A 13,619-nucleotide genomic window follows, 5' to 3' on the forward strand; every position below is an offset into this window, starting at 1 on the left:
TCATGTGGGGGAAATGGAATCACTAAATACACATGTTGAATGTATTTAGAGTTTGTGCAAGTGAGAAAAAAACAGGGTTCAAAGAGGGCATGAGGATGTGGACCCAAGAAGGGCTGTCATGGTTTTAGTTGTTGTGATTGTGATACATAATAATCACATTCGTTTGGGCGAAGTGGCCCCTATAAATTGTATCTTGGTCATTTTTATTGTCCTTTATCCACCACCCTCCCTCCTCTCCCTTCCTCTTCCCCTTCCTCATCTCAAACAATTTGCTGTTTGTTTCCTACCAACTGTGCTGTATCTTATACTTTAAATTATTTGTATCTTAGTTTGTTCATGCAAAAGGAACCATGCAATCCTTAACTTTATGTCTCAATTCATTTAACATTATGGTCTCAGTCTTTTTCATTTTCCTACAAATATACGAATTGTTCTCTCTTATGGCAAAGTAGAACTCTATTTGGTGTGTATACTGCATTTTTATGCATATCTCCATTAAGGGGCATCTAGGCTGTTTCTTTTATTTAACTCTTGTGATTTCTGCTGCTGTAAACATGGATACGCATTGATCACTACAGCATGATGACTTAACTCTTTTGGGAAACTATCTGGGAGGGGAATAGCTGGATCACATGTAAATTCTATTTAAAATTTTTTTTTTTTTTTTTTTTTTTTGCTACCGGGGATCAACCTTGGGTCTTTGTGCTTGAGAGGCAGGTGGTGGAACCACTGAGCTAAATCCCCAGCCCCTCTGCTTTTAATTTTTTGAAGAGTCTCCGTTCGGATTTCCATGGTGGTTTTACTACCCTATGTGTTGACCAATAGTGTAGAAGGTTCTTTATTTTCACATATCCTTGCCAGTATCTTTATCTTTTTTGTTCTTGTGCATGGCCATTCTCACTGGAGTGAGATAGAAGCTAAGAGTTTTTTGATTTTCCTTTCCCTAATGCCTTAAGATGAGGATTTTTAATGTATTTATTGGCCATTTCAACTTCTATTTTTGAAAAGTGTCCCTTCATTTCATTCGCCCATTTTTGATCGGAGCATTTATTTTTTGTGTCAACTGTTCAGTGCTATTTATATATTCTAGATACTAATCTATTTCTGAGGAAGAGTGGGCAAAGTATTTTGCCCATTCTGTGTGTGGTATCTTCACTCTGTCAATTGTTTCCTCTCCTGTGCAGAAAATTTTCATATTCATATATTGCCATTACCTGGCTCTAACTATTATTTCTTTGCTATGGGAATTCTATGATCGTTTCACTCAAAACTATGAAAAAAATACTGGTATGCAACCTCACACAGAAATGGTATGAGAAAAACCACCTTGAATTAACAAATGTTATGAAGAACATGAAGAACTGAAACATTTACACAATGTTAATGTTAAGCCAAAATGGATTAATAATTGCTGGAAAAAGTTCCAGTGGTTCTCATAAAGACAAAGGTGGAAGTAATATATTGCTCCAAAATTCCACTCCTAGATACATAATCACAATACTGTAAGATACAAACTGCCTAAGTAGAGGTCCTTGAAGTACTATTCGCAACAGAGTGAACACCTATAACCTTCATCTGAGTCTCCATCAGTAGCATGGTATCTTATAACTGGCTCCTGATAAACTGCTTGGGCATCATACATTGCCAAGAAATAAATACGAAGGCATAACTCATATTCCTTCAACTCACAGTATTGTTTATTGTTCATTATTTTCAGAGTACCATGAACGGTAATCTGAAAATCTTCAGGTCTGTTGTAGGCAATTTCAGCATGAAGAATATCGCTGAAGTCACTGTATTTATACATACAGGGCTCACAGACAGTCCTGACCTGCAGACCATCCTCTTTTGCTTGTTTCTCGCAATTTACCTTTTCACCCTCGTTGGAAATATAGGACTGATTGTGTTGGTCATTGAGGATTCCCAGCTGCACAACCCAATGTACTATTTTCTCAGCGTGTTGTCTTCTGTGGATGCCTGCTATTCCTCAGATATCGTCCCAAAAATGTTAGTAGGTTTGGTGACTCAGAATAAAATGATCCCATTCTATGGATGTGTGACACAGTCATTTTTGCTGTTAGTTTGGGGACCACAGAATGCTTTCTCCTGGCGGCAATGGCTTATGACCGGTATGAAGCCGTCTACAACCCCCTGCTGTATTCCGTGAGCATGACGCCCAGGGTCTACGTGCCGCTCAACATCGCCTCCTATGTTGGGGGGATTCTTCACTCTATTGTGCACACGGGGGCCACTTTCAGCCTCTCCTTCTGTGGGTCCAATGAAATTAGACATATCTTTTGTGATATCCCTCCTCTCCTCGCTATTTCCTGTTCTGACACTCATATCAATGAGCTTCTACTCTTGCTCTTTGTGAGCTCCATTGAGGTGGTCACCATCCTGGTTGTCCTCATCTCCTATGGCTTCATCCTGTTGGCCATTCTGAGGATGCGTTCTGCTGAAGGGAGGAGAAAAGTGTTCTCCTCATGTGGCTCACACCTTGCCGGAGTGCCCATTTATCACGGGACAATCCTCTTCATGTACATGAGACCAAGTACTAGCTGTGCCTTGGAGTGTGACATGGTGGTGTCCATATTTTATGCCATCATCATTTTCCATCCTGTCATTTATACTTTGAGAAACAAATATGTGAAAAGGGCAATGAAAAAAGTTTGCAGGAAAGTTGTGTGTAAAGGTTAAATGACTCTTTAACACTGAGCACTAAATATTAAAAATCTGTGCATCTAATTTATCATAATTCTGTGGAGGTGTTAGCTCTTGGGGTCATGCATTCACTTAGATCATTAATTCCTTTTCAATCTTTTGTACAAGATTTCAATTTAATTTAATTTAATTAGCACAAGTTTGCCACACATAATGCTAACTTCCATTTTAGGGAGTAGGTACATGCATTTAGCACATCTTTTTAGATTCCTTTTATTCCCTTTTACCTCCCCATCTACATTAATTTTATGTTCATATTTAGATTTATTATAGAGGCAAAATAAAGAGTGACATTTAGTGTTTCTGGAACATGTTAATTCATTGTTTCAAATCAGTTGGTCACATACAGTCATGGATTTTTCTATACTTGCTACTGAGTATTTTAAAATAAAGATCATAGTCAATCCCTACAGTACTTTCTAAATGTAAAAAATCCTTTTCTTATTAAATACAGACACACATATGCCTCTAACACACATACGTACATACATGTTGATGCTGATTTTTGTTAGTGTGACAGGGCTGCCAAAGAATCATAGCAGACTGTTTCCTCTCCCCTTCTCTCTTTCTCTCTCTCTCTCCCTTTCTCTCTTTCTCTCTTTCTTTCTTTCTTTCTTTCTTTCTTTCTTTCTTTCTTTCTTTCTTTCTTTCTTTCTTTCTTTCTTTCTTTCTGTTTTGGCTTTTTGGTCTCACTATGTAGCCCAGACTGCTCTCAAACTCCCAACCAGCCTCCTGCCTTGGCTTCTCAGGGGCTGAGATTCAGGCATACGCCACCATGCTCTGCCCAAGACTGCATATCCTACGTGACAGGAATTTATTTTCTCATGGTTCTGGAGTGTGGATGTCCTAAGTCAAGGTGTTCAACAGGGTTATTTCTTTTGAGCTTTGTCTCTGTGGTTTTTTTGATGCTTATTCTTTAAACTTCTGTGTTCACGTAGTCATTTTCTTGTATGTGTCTGTTATCCAAATACCTATTTCTCATAAGGACATCAGGCACATTCAATTAAAGCTCAAACAATAGTCTTCATTTTAAGTAATTGCCTCTTGAAGCAGTATTTTTCTAAATACAGACACATTCTGAGGTACTCAGGTGTTTACACTTCAACATGTAAATACACGTATATGTGCATATATATGTATGTGTCTACACACATGTGTATACCATTGCAGAGAAGTATAGTTACATGCACTCTTTCTAATTGTACCATGCTATCTTTGCCCCTTACAAAAGTTAAATTGTGTAATTCCCCACAATTGATACACCTGCAGTTGTGTACAATTGACATCTGACTAGCTTGCTTAAATATCACCTATTCAGTAACAAAACTAGAGATGTTTTTAAGCTTAGACTACTTTTCATGAAACCCTTAATCTGACTCCTGTTCCACGTTTAGGTCAATACATTTGCAGCAGTCTGATTCTAGCCTGAGATTCAGATAGCACCAATAATAATTCAAAATTCCTGGGTGTTGTTTCTGGGATGATTTTCATCCTCTCTTACTGTGTCACCTAGACACAGGGCAGAAAGCCCAGTATTTGCTTCCTCCCAAAAGACAGGAGATGGTCTCCAACATTTATCAAGATGATACTTAAGCTTCAGAATTTTTTAAAAGGAAAGCACTGATCAGAGAATGACATGGCATCATATGTGCAGAGCACTCCTCTCGTCGTATATTCCTGCTGCAGTAGCTCTGCTTTTGCTTTGAAGGGGCTCTCCATGTTCTTCACATAGTTCTCTTCTCCAAACAGGAAGGCAGAGTGGAAGCCAAGTGACAGACCACAGAGTCTATGGGTAGGAAGACCCCAAGCCTACCTGAGTGTCTGTATAAAGAGAGCAGCCTGAGTGCCTGGATCTGCATAATGTGAGCTGAACATAGCCTGCCCCTGCCACCTTCTCCAACCTCAGAAGCAGAGTAGGATGTGAGACTCTACCCACTGGGGAGCAAGGTTAAAGTCAGCAGGTGATCTCTCTCCAAGCTCAATTCCAGGCCCATGGCAGCGAGAACCAGCATGAGGACGAAAATAAAAGGCACCGGACCAAACCAGGGCACAGAGACCAAGCCCCCAGAGCATCCCTGGCATGGAGTAGAGACCTACATGTGGTGGACAGACTCACCTTGTGACTGCATCGGTTCTAGGCTTAGACTGATGCTCTGCAGGTAGGCCCTGGGGCTCTTCCTACCAACAGGATTTGCTGTGGCATGCTGGGTACCGGGTTTTTAATCTAAGGCCTGGCCTCAATTCCTTCTGCTTTGCACAAATTTCAAGTTGGGGGAAGGGTAATACTGACCAACTTTTCTTCCTCCTTCCTCAGCATTTTTATACCACAGCCAGGCTGTGTGATCTGTCCCTGACTTCCTCAGCTGTGTGAAAGAACAGTGGATTTGGCCTACAGTTAATGTTGAATAGTGAGGCTCTGGACCCCTGAAGATCAGCCTCATCTGCAAGCCATCTGCAGATGAGGCTAAGTTTAAAACATATTCATCAAGTAAAGAAATTCTAACCTTTAATATTCTGACATGGATTAAATATATATATAATATATATATATATATATCATTTTTTTGTGGATTTTAGGCCTGTTAAATTCCCCCGAAAAAGATGTGTGGAATTCATGAGGGCAGAAGGATACACCCGACCCTTCTGCTGTGTGTGAACACAGAAAGTTTAGCTTCTTGGAGTTGCAGGTCACTCACTATTGGTCCATGGGGTGCAGAAGGGGTGTCCTGTGAGGGGTAGGGGACTTGACTTTATTGAAGTCATACTCAGAATTCTCTTCAAAACTTTCTTACCATTCTTGCTCTGCATTTTCTGTTAACTTCATTATTGCTCTGCACTTTTGTGTCACCTTCATTACCACTCTGTACTACCTTTTTGCCACCAGGCATGCTCTGCACTTTCTTTGGAGCCATGCTGGATTGAATAATACTAGATAGTGCTACATCGCTAACAAGAACATAAGTAAGCTTCACAAGTGTGCATGGGTCTCTCTGTGAGGCAGCCAGGATCAGAGTGGGGAAGATGGCCACGGTCTTGTTCCAATGGGGAAGGAACGTGATGGCTGGGATCGTATTCATCACCAAATTTTGAGTTTGGAAGCAGAAACAAAATTTTGCTAAATGCTTCTGTTCACAAACCAAATTGTTGATGAACAGAAGCAATCATGAACTGAGATATTAGTGTACATCTAACGCATGACCCAGCATTCCCTCTCCAGTGGATATGTATTATGCAGAGAAAATGAAATCCATATGAGGGAGTGGGGAGGAGATGTCCACACCACCACATTCATTGCAGCGCTTTTCACAAAAGGTGTGGGCTGGAAGACACCTCAGCGTCCATGAAAGAGTGATGGTATAATGAAAATGCGGTACATATATGCAGTGGAATACTAGTTACCAGAAAAATGAATGAATCCTATCACTATGACAACATGGATGGAAATGAGCAAACGTGTTATTTGAAACAAACCAGGCTCCTAATGCCAGGAACCACATTTCATCAGTCCTACGTGGAATGTGAATATCGATCTCATAAAGTGAGAGTGGAATTGTGATTACCAGAGTCCAGGGAGAACAGTGAGAGGGAGATGAAGAAATGTTGATCAGTGTAAATGAAGCTACAGTTAGATAGGAAAATGGATTTCTGTCATCCTACCACACAGTAAGGTGATGACAGAAAGGAATAATGAACTCAAAAATTTAAAAACAGAGAAAGAATTGTGAATGAGTCATCAAAAAGAAATGGTGCATGTTTGAGGTAAAATGCTTAACCGATTTTATACATTACACAATATGCATATGTGTAGAAAAATACAATGGTACCATAGGATGGTACATAAAATTAAATTAAATAAATATAATAAAATTTTTAATACATTAAATGAAACAAGTTTTATTTAAGTAAATGAAAGAAATATTAAAAGGCTGTGGTACTTGCATAAGGAAGATATTTTGAGCAATGGAACCCAACTGACAGCAAAGAAGCAATTTCGCATGTACACGGTCAGCTGATCTTCAACACAAACAAGGAAGGAAGATTCACTACAACAAATGATGTGGGCAAAACTGTACAGAAGCAAGAGAATGAAATGAGAACCCCACCTATACCATATAAACAATCAACTCAGAAAGGACCAAAGATGTAGACATAAGTCTTGATTGTAAATCTTAAGGGAAAATATCCAGGACTTTGGGCTTTCAGTGTTCACTTGGATGTGGCATCAAAGTCTAGCAACTAAGCAAAATTAGAGGAGTAAGACCAAATCAAATGAAATCCTTCTGCATATCAAAGAAAAAAATGTAGCAGAGTGAAAAGGCAAACCAAAAAACAGAAGACAATATTTTAAACCACAGATCTAGTAGGGGATTAGTAATGAAAATATGTAAGAAACCTTTGAAACTCAATAGCAGAATACACCCAGTTTATAAATAGACGAAGGACTTGAATTTACTTTTCTTCAATGAAAAAGTAGTCAATAGGATTATAAAAAATCTATTCAGTATCATTGATCATCAGGGAAATGCAAATCTAAAATATTTTAAACACTGTAATGTACTGAAAAAATGTACTAATAAAAAAATTTTAAATGACAACTTCAAAACTTTTAAACAGGGTCTGATGTATACAACTCAACAAATAACACCAAATTGGGCCTTATTCCAGAACATTTACACTTTCAATTATGAAGGGAATCATTTTGTTGCTATTTTGGACCAGTAGATAATTGAGGCATATTCCATTAGGAACATCTGTGAGCTTCATCAACAGTGAAATACCTGGATAAAAACAGCCTCATTTACACATCTTCATTGTACCCAAACCTGCTGTACCTGGGGTAAGAGAAAACTTCAAATGATTTAAAGACTATTTGTGCAGACAGAACCTAAAGTCTCAAGGATATCTATGTTACTTTTAGAAACTATTGGGCTACTGAAAAACAAGTACTGTGCTAAACGTCTCCTGCCTTTGAAAGTGTGAATAATATGTATTCATCAGGATCTAATTTATCCAGAGTTCTGCCTAAGCAAACACTCATTGGAAAGAAAGATGATAAAAAATATTGAATTCATAGTTGTAGAAGTAAATGAGTGCTCTTTATGAAGTGTATGTTTTAATTTTTGTGGTTGATGAAGTTAGTTCAACATAAGAACAAATCATGAAAGCTATCAATGCAGAGTAATGAAATAAATGACATATTCAACTATGCAGGTCTTGTATCTTAAAGAAAACTGTCAATCATCACTTAAATTTTATTTCAGTGATGTTATCTACTTAATGTAACTATTTCTTTCATATTTCTCAAGGTTGAGTTATTTAAAAATCTCAAAACACATCAAGACTCACAGTTTGCTTTAATTCCTTGGGAGAACTATGAAGTCGTAAATATCAAACGTCAGGGAAACTGGCAAAAGTCTAATATGCTCTAAGGAAGACTGAGACCTCAGTCTTGACCTTGGAATTATTATTATCATTATTATTCATTTTTTGTAACACAATCTCACTATATAGTCCACTCTGGCCTTGAACTCACTATGCAGGCCAGGCTGGCCTTGAACTCATGGTGATCCTTCTGCCTCACCCTCTTGAGGGCTGAGATTACAGGCATGTGCCACCATGCCCAGGTTAATTCTGAAATTATTAACCAAAGAAGTTTCTGTAAATGTGAAATAATATGTACAAAATCCATTCCTGCAACAAAATCTCAATTAGTGGCTGCCATTATTTCTTTTCTCTTTTGCAAATTTAGAGTTTAGCAAATTTTCCAAATTTAGTGTTTCATCATAAAATTCAGGTGGAAATTATAGAAGTAGATTTACATATATTTTGGATATTCATTGTTATAATTCAGTCATCAAGAATCAATATCATTTCTGCTCAAAACTTTATCATTTCAATATGTGATATTACTTTTCTTATAACAGTATAACTTTGATTTTATCAGCTAATGAAAAAACTGCTCGATAATTTAGCTAAAACCTCTTATCACTCAAAGGAAATATAAACCCCTTCTAGTGTACAAAGCCTAATTGTGATAAACTGTATGAATATTTTTAAAACATCTTATACACATATATATGGCAGAAAAACAAAATCATAATTCAAAATATCTTTCAATGACTTCATCATCTTAAAATAGTAAAGTCAACAAATTTAGCTTATTTCATAATTACAGTTTGTGAAAGATTCAATTTATAAGGTAATTTTCCATCAAATATGATGGTCATCTTATAAAATAAATATTAATTCTTTACAGTCTAAAGATCATAGGTTAAATCATGCTGCACAATTGAAGACAGAGTTGTGATTCTACCTCAATGTTCTACACTGATATAATAGCTCTTGAAAGGAATTCTTTGAACACTCATTGTCTTTTAATGTGACTTAATATGAAACCAGCTAATACAATTCAGGGGAATTAATCAGTGGACTTGATATTTAGGATTTGTGGCGCTAGGGTATTACCTACGTGAACACGTATGTTTTGCACTTGACAGTGCAGTGAAGGACATGAGCACTCCTCTCACTAACTTGTTACTGTATTTGTATCTCTTGCTGGGAAATTATATTCAGTGTGCACACACACATATGCATACATACACACGTGTGTATACAGAAATACTTAGATAGACACAGGTCCTGCTGTTCATGGTTACAGTGAGGTTCATTCTCTCCTAGTGACATGATCTTCAGTGTATGATTATCTTCAGGTTTCTCCTGGGACATGTCGGCATGGAGAATTTCACTGAAGTGACCGAATTTGTGTTGAAAGGATTCACTGACAATGCTGAGCTACAGACCATTTGCTTCTTCCTATTTCTAGCAATTTACCTTCATACTCTCATTGGAAATTTAGGGCTGATTGCGCTGGTCATTGGGGATTCCCGGCTGCACAACCCCATGTACTATTTTCTGAGTGCCTTGTCTTCTGTGGATGCCTGCTTTTCCTCCACTATTACCCCAAATATGTTGGTGGATTTCATGTCAGAGAACAAAGTCATTTCCTTCCTTGGGTGTGCAGCACAGATGTTTTTTGCTGTAACGTTCGGGACCACAGAATGTTTTGTCCTGGCTGCAATGGCTTATGACCGCTACGTAGCCATCTACAACCCGCTGCTGTACTCTGTGAGCATGACACCCAGGGTCTATGTGTCACTCATCACTGCGTCCTACCTCGGGGGGATCCTGCATGCCACTGTGCACACAGGGGCCACTTTCAGCCTGTCCTTCTGTGGGCCTAATGTCATCCAACACATCTTCTGTGATATCCCTGCTCTGTTTGCGATTTCTTGCTCTGACACTCACAGGAACCAGCTTCTACTCTTTTACATTGCTGGCTCTATTGAAGTATTTACTGTACTAGTCGTCCTGGTATCCTATGGTTTCATTCTGTCAGCTATTCTTAGGACACGCTCTGCAGAAGGGAAACGAAAAGTCTTTTCTACATGTGGCTCTCACCTCACTGCAGTGTCCATTTGCCACGGAACTGTTATTTTCATGTACGTGAGACCCAGTTCCAGCTACACCTTGGAGCACGACATGATGGTGTCCATATGTTACACCATTCTGATTCCCATGCTGAACCCCATCATCTACAGTTTGAGGAACAAAGATGTCAAGCAAGCAATGCAAAAAGTGTTTGGGAAAAATTAGTTTATGAATGAAGTACACTTTTAACCCAAAAATTTGTACCAAAATTAAAACTGAGATTCCGTATGTCAGTATAAAGAGAATATGAAAATGTTTAATTCCCTAATGCCTCTCTCCTTTGTGAATATTCAAAATGAACACAAACCATATTCTCCTGTGACACACTGATAGCAGAGATAAACTATCGCCCATCTGTTTTCATAGCGCTCATACCAGTATGTGTTTTTGTGTCCATACTCAGATGCTGTTACCGCTGCCATGCACGGTACACATGGCCTGTACATATGTGACCTTCAGCATGCTGTGTACTACCTTCCTTAGCTGAACTAAATTGTGTTTTAGTTTCCCCTAATTACATCTGTAAAAATTTTGTAGTTTTGTCTGATTGCCTTGATCAACACTGTGCAATCAACAGGAAATAAATATTGCTCCCATAATCAGACTGCTTTCCTAGAGTTGTTGGTACTTAACTCCAATTTGAAGCAGTTTCCCTCATTCTCTTCCATATGCAGCAACTGCATTGCTGACCATGGTCTTCAGATTTCTGTGGATCATCACTGGGCTGATTGGTAAGTTTGAAGCTCGACCACTTTCAGTATACATCCATCCAGAGCACGGGCATGAAGCCCAGTCTCTATGCTGATAGCCTGGGTCATCAGCATTTGTCAGGACTGCACTTAAACATGGCCACAACAGCACAATCACAATTCATTTAATGAGACAGAACTCCCTGCTGGATTCATCTCTCTGCAGACCTGAGTCCACACCCTCATTTAGGAGCCTTCCCTCAGTCTGCCCTCTGCTCAGAGCTTCTCTCTGCTTTCTATCCCACCCTCCCCAGCTGTGTTGCCCTTGCCTGGGCCGTTTCCTCACCGCCTGGCTCTGGAAGGAAATGACTGGAAATGGGCTCTGCTGGCTGAAGCTCAGTCCTGCTCCCTCACCTTGTTGTCCCTCCAGCCCCGGCCTTCCTCAGAGACAAAGCCATTGCATTTTCCATTCCTCGCTTTCATCTTAACTCATTTCATTTCGATTAGTATTTTTTGAACTCATTCGGGATCCCCTTTATTCATTGCTTATTATAGGATAATACCGTCAGGACATGGAAAACAACCCCAAGATATTTTTTAAACTTGTGATTGATACATTTCAATACCAGCACAGCACATCATAAACACAAAACCTCTCCCACCCAAACGTATTCCTGCATAGCACCATAAAAGTTATTTCACTCTTGTAGCAGGCAATCCCTTGTGATATCACAGAATGCCTTCTTCCAAATGTTACCACTCAGTTATGATCATTTTGTCTGTGATCTGTATTTCATCAAACACTGCACACGGGGACTGACCTGGTGTACGTGAGCTCATACACATGTCTACTTGGGTGGATATTTCTAAGCATTAAAGAGTTGCTTACACAAATTGAAATTACAAGTAATGATGGATTTTAGGAGCATTCATCTTATGTTTGCACCAGAGGAGTTAGTCATGAATGTAGTACAGAATAAGCCACAACCTTGATAATTATGCATTTGTTAAATTAATAAATTAAAAGCTAGTAACCCATGGGGCATTGGATATCTTACATACAAATAAGAACTCCAAATAAAGAAATCTCTCAGGATTGATATCTATACTTCTCTTTCAAGGTAATCTGAAAATTATAAATGTAAGGTCACATCAAACACTCTTCACTGTAATAAACTTTTTCAATAAATTGAAAGCTGTGAAGTAGAATCTGAGGGCGAGAAAGCAAAGTAAACCCCTCAGCTGTTCTGGTGGGATTTTAACACCACGGACATTCTGGCAAACAATTTAGAAACTTCTAATAAGTTTATACACTCAGCAAAATATGACGATACCCTATAGATAAGCAAATTAACACACAAGAGTTCAAACAGAAACCAAATAATACAATAAATTTGAGGATAAGCATTCATAGTGCATTAGAAAAATTGCATAAATTTCTGAAATATTACAGAATACTTTGTTGATGAATACATAAATTAACAAATAAGTAATACACATGGTAGATAGTGTTTATATCAGGTAAGAGATTTAACTGGAAATGAGTAGGATTCATGGAAATAGGAGGGGATATATAAAAAGTTTCAATATTATTCATATGAAATTTATGCTTAAGTAAATAAGAAAGACTAATGGATATATATGTAAAATCAAAGGTAATCTTACACAGAATTCAAAATAAGTATTCTTGTCACTTAAGTAAATACAGACTTCTATTGCTAATATTTGTCAGGGCATTTGTAAAAGCCTTGGATTCTTGGGTCGTTAAAAATTGACTAATCATCTGACATAAACGTTGAAAGACAAAAGGCTCCTTTTGGCTCAGGATTCAGCCCTCAGTCCATGGTCTGCTGCTCGGTTGCTGTGGGCTTGCAGCAAGGCAGAAACCTGGTGAAAAGTGCAGCCAGAGGCCAGCTGCTCACATGATGGCAGCCAGGAGTCAGAGAGGGTGAGCAGGCCAGAGAAGAGCGGCTGGGACCAGACAGGGTCCTCAAGTTCACCCCAGGACGCCCTCCCTCAGCAGGCCCTGTTCCCCTTGTCATCACTCCCAATGATGCCATCAGGCTATTATTAACATGAATAGAGTACGGACATCAATATGCTCCATTAGGTGATGCTGTAGGCTACATGATCCAATCGCTTTCCCAAAACCCATCAGCCCTGAACCAAAGCTTTAGTGCTTCAGGCTGAGGGAACAGCTCAGTGCTGTAACACGGCTGCAATCCCACAGTCTCAGTACTATCTGCTGAGCTGACGACACCGCTTAATCCACAGCAAAGCCAGCGCTCTCACCCGGAGCATTTCCACGGCCTGGACGCTGCCAGCCTCCACTCGGAGTCCTCTCCTCCCTGCTGAAGTCCATGCGACCAGCGAGCCACAGCACGAGAGGTCTGCACACTGCGCACGACCTGGGCAGAGTCCTGGTGTCCGTGAGGCTGGCCGTGGGGTGAGTTCATCCCCACTGCATTCTGTTATCCACGGCGCAGGCAGCAGCCCCACTTCTTCCTTTCTCACCGACCACTGGGTCTCTGTCAGCGTTTCTCAAGATTGTACTGAGACACGAAATGTTCCCCGAAAGGACGTTCCTGCCTCACACGGACGGACAGCTTTGGCTCCCCTGGACCGAGGCCCAGGTCCCCTGAGGGAGTCCCTGAGCCCGGGCCCCATGCGGATTTGGCTGCTGTCTTCTGAGCTGCGCTGCTCAGCCCTCACCCCTGGCCC

At 39.6% G+C, this 13,619-nt stretch overlaps 2 protein-coding genes across 2 annotated transcripts; both read left to right on the forward strand.

The window, feature by feature from the left end:
• The first annotated feature begins 1,756 nt into the window (after positions 1-1,756).
• On the forward strand, positions 1,757-2,697 carry LOC101712733 (olfactory receptor 5T18). The gene is given in 2 exon segments (XM_004869813.3): positions 1,757-2,069; positions 2,072-2,697. Coding segments are annotated over 2 exon segments (924 nt in total). The 5' UTR covers positions 1,757-1,771.
• A 6,666-nt stretch (positions 2,698-9,363) lies between these two features.
• Positions 9,364-10,398, forward strand: LOC101712374 (olfactory receptor 5T7-like). The gene is given in 1 exon segment (XM_087203692.1): positions 9,364-10,398. A coding segment is annotated over 1 exon segment (981 nt). The 5' UTR covers positions 9,364-9,417.
• Positions 10,399-13,619: the final 3,221 nt, after the last annotated feature.

The sequence above is a fragment of the Heterocephalus glaber genome, unplaced genomic scaffold (assembly GCF_053883595.1).
Source record: "Heterocephalus glaber isolate CG9 unplaced genomic scaffold, H.glaber_assembly_v1.0 deba00001806, whole genome shotgun sequence".
In the NCBI taxonomy this organism is placed as follows: domain Eukaryota; kingdom Metazoa; phylum Chordata; class Mammalia; order Rodentia; family Bathyergidae; genus Heterocephalus; species Heterocephalus glaber.